General features: G+C 42.5%; 1 protein-coding gene across 1 annotated transcript; it reads left to right on the plus strand.

The window, feature by feature from the left end:
• The first annotated feature begins 415 nt into the window (after positions 1-415).
• On the plus strand, positions 416-4,216 carry LOC127445430 (actin, cytoplasmic 1). The gene is made up of 6 exons (XM_051705500.1): positions 416-573; positions 1,600-1,724; positions 2,238-2,477; positions 2,799-3,237; positions 3,319-3,500; positions 3,578-4,216. The coding sequence occupies exons 2-6, from the start codon at positions 1,602-1,604 to the stop codon at positions 3,719-3,721; spliced, it is 1,128 nt and encodes a 375-aa protein (XP_051561460.1). The 5' UTR covers positions 416-573; positions 1,600-1,601; the 3' UTR covers positions 3,722-4,216.
• Positions 4,217-4,435: the final 219 nt, after the last annotated feature.

Raw genomic sequence — 4,435 nt, forward strand, 5'->3', positions numbered from 1 at the left:
ACAAATGTTGTCATTGTCACACCACAGTTGTCCGCGTCCTGTCGTTACTTTAAACAGAATAAGCACCTTTTTTAATGCATTTTAAATAAGTCACTTACAGTTGTGCCGGTTAGCTAGTCAGTCGCTGTTTAAAATGTACTGAAACTTGACAAACTAAGCAGCCCAGCATTCTGCACTTAAAACCTATAGATGATGACTGTGTCCCATTCTAAATTATTATAAAACATACTTACTGTTGCAATATATATATATATATATATCATTTTATATCATATATATTTATGATTATTTGGTATTAAAATGACTTTAGCCTGCTTATCTTGTGTCATTAGCCCTGCAATACATTATTTCAACTCAGAACTTGAATTTCAAGCAACGAGCTTGAAACTCACCAAGTGGACGCCGGCTGGCCAATCAAATCGCTCGATGCCGAAAGTTTACCTTATATGGACGGAGCCGGCCTCAGCGCTGGGTATAAAGTTGTGACCCACCTCACCCTCAGTATTGTGAGTTTTCAGTGCACGCTGAGAAGATCGTCACATCCCTTGTTCCCAATAACCTACTAACACACAGGTGAGAAAGGCGTTGACAGTTTTCATTAATTTAATATTCCATAAAGCGGTAGTTTGAAATGTAATTTATTTGAACCTACGCTGAAAAATGAACATTGATGTGAATGCATTTAGGTTCTGATAATGTCGTTTATTTTGATTAAACGGTATTAGTTATTGTAAGCTTAGAGAGCTGTACCCTTAAGGTTATTAATTGGTTTGTTATTAATGTGCTTTTGTTTTTAAATGAAGATTTATAACCTGATATTGATGGCATCAACCGGTAGCACTTCTATTGAGCTTGGTTATTTCGAATGCGGTTTTGTTGGTTTAAGCAAATGGGGATTTAAACGTTTTTGAATTGCGCTTGTAGTGCTATTTTAATAATGCAGATTTAATAAAATAAGTGTCCTCCATGGCCGTGCTCGCAGTATGAATGGTGGGTGTGGCTACTACTGTAACGCATTAACCGGCATTTTTCTGTCGTCATAGCTTTTGGGCCAGTTAAACTGGTGTTTTTAAATGTTCAAGTAGCCTTACCTAGATGTCTTCAAACTAAAAAATGTAATGTTAAGCGCTTCGTTTCGAACGAGGAATTTGAAAGGCTAGTTATTCAAATGACCATTCATTCTAACCAAATAAGATGGCAGTTCTTTGCATACGTGTGTGCATGTGGGGTTTCCCGCAGTATGTCAGTTCCTCTTCTATTTAGACAAATCTGGCGCTTTTACTTTTGCGAGCATCGGGCCTCTAAATGGTGGTCATTTTGGTCAGGCGCTTTTCTCGGCCGCCTTTGAAATTGGGAGTGGTCGTGTCTCTTGGTCTGATTCCACACGCTGAATCGGCGGCATTGAGCTGCTCAAACTTATTGCCATATAAGGCAATAGTGAGACTGCCTGACCACTTCCTTTGTCTCAAATCGCTCGATTTCAACCCTGCGCCTTTGCGCCGCCTACTGGGCTGTCGGCTCTTTATAAGTGCTTACTCATCGCCCATAGGAGATACACTATCAACGATCACGCTTTTTACGATTTTGCTTCCTTCACAGCCATGGATGAGGAAATCGCTGCCCTGGTCGTTGACAACGGCTCCGGTATGTGCAAAGCCGGTTTTGCTGGAGATGATGCTCCTCGTGCTGTGTTCCCCTCCATTGTTGGCAGACCCAGGCATCAGGTATGAACCGTTGCAATTTGACTTAATAGTACAATGCACGAATTAAGTTCACCTCTTCCCACAAAGTTTTCAGTGGTCTTGTACTACTGTACTTTATTTAGGTAAAACTTAAAGTTCCAGTGGGTGTGATGAATAAATTGGCTATGAACAATTTTGACATCACTTAAATCTGTGTTAATAAAAATGCAGTTCATAGTGCACTTACTAAGGTTTATTTTAACTTGTGTTGAAATTTACAGCCTTTAAGCTTTGTTAAATGTTAAAGTATTGTTCTTAACTAATGTTGTCAACAAATGGAATCCTGTTGTGAAGTGTTATCATAAATTGTTCAAGACCACTTTGTCTTCAGTTTGAGTTGATAAACCAAAACTTCATGCAACCATGAATCAGTGTAACGTTTTTAAAGATTAGTGTCCTTTTTGCTGTTTAGGTTGACCAAGAGTTAGTGAAACCTATGTGGCAAATTTACTACTAGTTCACTTAACTGGGTTTTTTTTTTTTTTTCCTCTTTAGGGAGTGATGGTTGGTATGGGACAGAAAGACTCCTATGTGGGAGATGAGGCTCAGAGCAAGAGAGGTATCCTGACCCTCAAGTATCCTATTGAGCATGGTATTGTGACCAACTGGGATGATATGGAGAAGATCTGGCACCACACTTTCTACAATGAGCTGCGTGTTGCCCCAGAGGAGCACCCTGTCCTGCTTACAGAGGCCCCCCTGAACCCCAAAGCCAACAGGGAGAAGATGACACAGGTGTGTTTTTATTTATATGGTCACTACTTTCCTAAAGTCATGATCAGACTTTTCTTTTGCCTCCTTTTCCTTCCATTCACTTCATTCCTTTTGCATTTCCTCTCAGGCTCTGTTCTCTGCCATGATCTCCTGTTAGGAGGGTCAAAAGGTTCATTCTCTGCAATTTCCTGCATGGCAGCCTCTTTAACACTTATTTTGTGACAAGTTTTAGCATGGCCCAGTTTTGTTCACTTAACCATGCTGTGCCTTTTGGTTTAGATATGGATGCCTTTGCCACATCAGCAAAGATTTGCTTTTAACTCTGGGGAAACTCTCTTTCAGATCATGTTTGAGACCTTCAACACCCCTGCCATGTATGTGGCCATCCAGGCTGTGCTCTCTCTGTATGCCTCCGGTCGTACCACCGGAATCGTGATGGACTCTGGTGATGGTGTCACCCACACTGTACCCATCTACGAGGGTTATGCTCTTCCCCATGCCATCTTGCGTTTGGATCTGGCTGGTCGTGACCTGACAGACTACCTGATGAAGATCCTGACCGAGCGTGGCTACAGCTTCACCACTACGGCCGAGAGAGAAATTGTCCGTGACATCAAGGAGAAGCTGTGTTACGTGGCCCTGGACTTCGAGCAGGAGATGGGCACCGCTGCTTCATCTTCCTCCCTGGAGAAGAGCTATGAACTGCCTGACGGACAGGTCATCACCATTGGCAATGAGCGTTTCCGTTGCCCTGAGGCTCTCTTCCAGCCTTCCTTCCTTGGTGTGTTTCCTCTTTAAAAGCATGTTGACCTAAAATAATTGGGTGTACTAGGATGATTGACTTATTTTATTTCTTGTGCAGGTATGGAGTCATGTGGTATCCATGAAACTACCTTCAACTCTATCATGAAGTGTGATGTGGACATCCGTAAGGACCTGTATGCCAACACCGTGCTGTCTGGTGGAACCACCATGTACCCTGGCATTGCTGACCGTATGCAGAAGGAGATCACCTCCCTTGCTCCTTCCACCATGAAGATCAAGGTGAAGGCCCTCAACTTTTGACTGAATTTGAGTTTGGTTTACAATGATTGTCGAGCTAACTTTATTCTCTTTTGTAGATCATTGCTCCCCCTGAGCGCAAATACTCCGTCTGGATCGGTGGCTCCATCCTGGCCTCCCTGTCCACCTTCCAGCAGATGTGGATCAGCAAGCAGGAGTACGATGAGTCTGGCCCCTCCATCGTCCACAGGAAGTGCTTCTAAACAGGACTGTTGCCACCATAACTGGCCATGCAGTAGGCTTCAAATGAACGACCAACCTAAACCTCTCGAAGATGACATCAGCATGGCTTCTGCTCTGTATGGCGCATTGACTCAGGATGTGGAAACTGGAAAGGGAGGTAGCTGTCTTATGGGGGAGGAGCTTTCCCTGGGAGGACTTAAATGTACATTTTCTTTTAGTCATTCCAGAAGCATCTACCACTTTGCCCTTGTCACAGTGGTCATACATTACCTTGTTATAGTGTTTATGTAAATTATGTTCTCCATACATTTGTTTCTTTTTGTACTTCAGCCTTAAACTTGGCCCAGTTTGTTGTTGCAATGATAGTGGGGGAGCTTTACCTTTTTTAAAAAGTGAAGATCTTGCAGGATTTCCCCCAGGGTATGTGGATGAGACAATCCCGTGCAAATGTAAGCCAGGGTGTCTCTTTACACTGACAAGTAAACCCAAATAAAACGTGCACATGTAAAACCACACACTGACTACTGTGTTTCTGAATGAAGCATTGATTATGGCAGGGGTCAGCAACCTTTTTGTTTTTCTGGTCAGTGGCTGTGCCATCGCTGTGCAAAAATGTGTAACTGTTACAAACACTATGTATTCAGATTAGTTGGTACAAATTGGGATTACTAGCAGGACTACAATTATCAATATATTTAAAAGATCCTGGCATAAAATATACACCGCTGCTTGCT

Source organism: Myxocyprinus asiaticus, chromosome 8 (assembly GCF_019703515.2).
Source record: "Myxocyprinus asiaticus isolate MX2 ecotype Aquarium Trade chromosome 8, UBuf_Myxa_2, whole genome shotgun sequence".
Taxonomy (NCBI): domain Eukaryota; kingdom Metazoa; phylum Chordata; class Actinopteri; order Cypriniformes; family Catostomidae; genus Myxocyprinus; species Myxocyprinus asiaticus.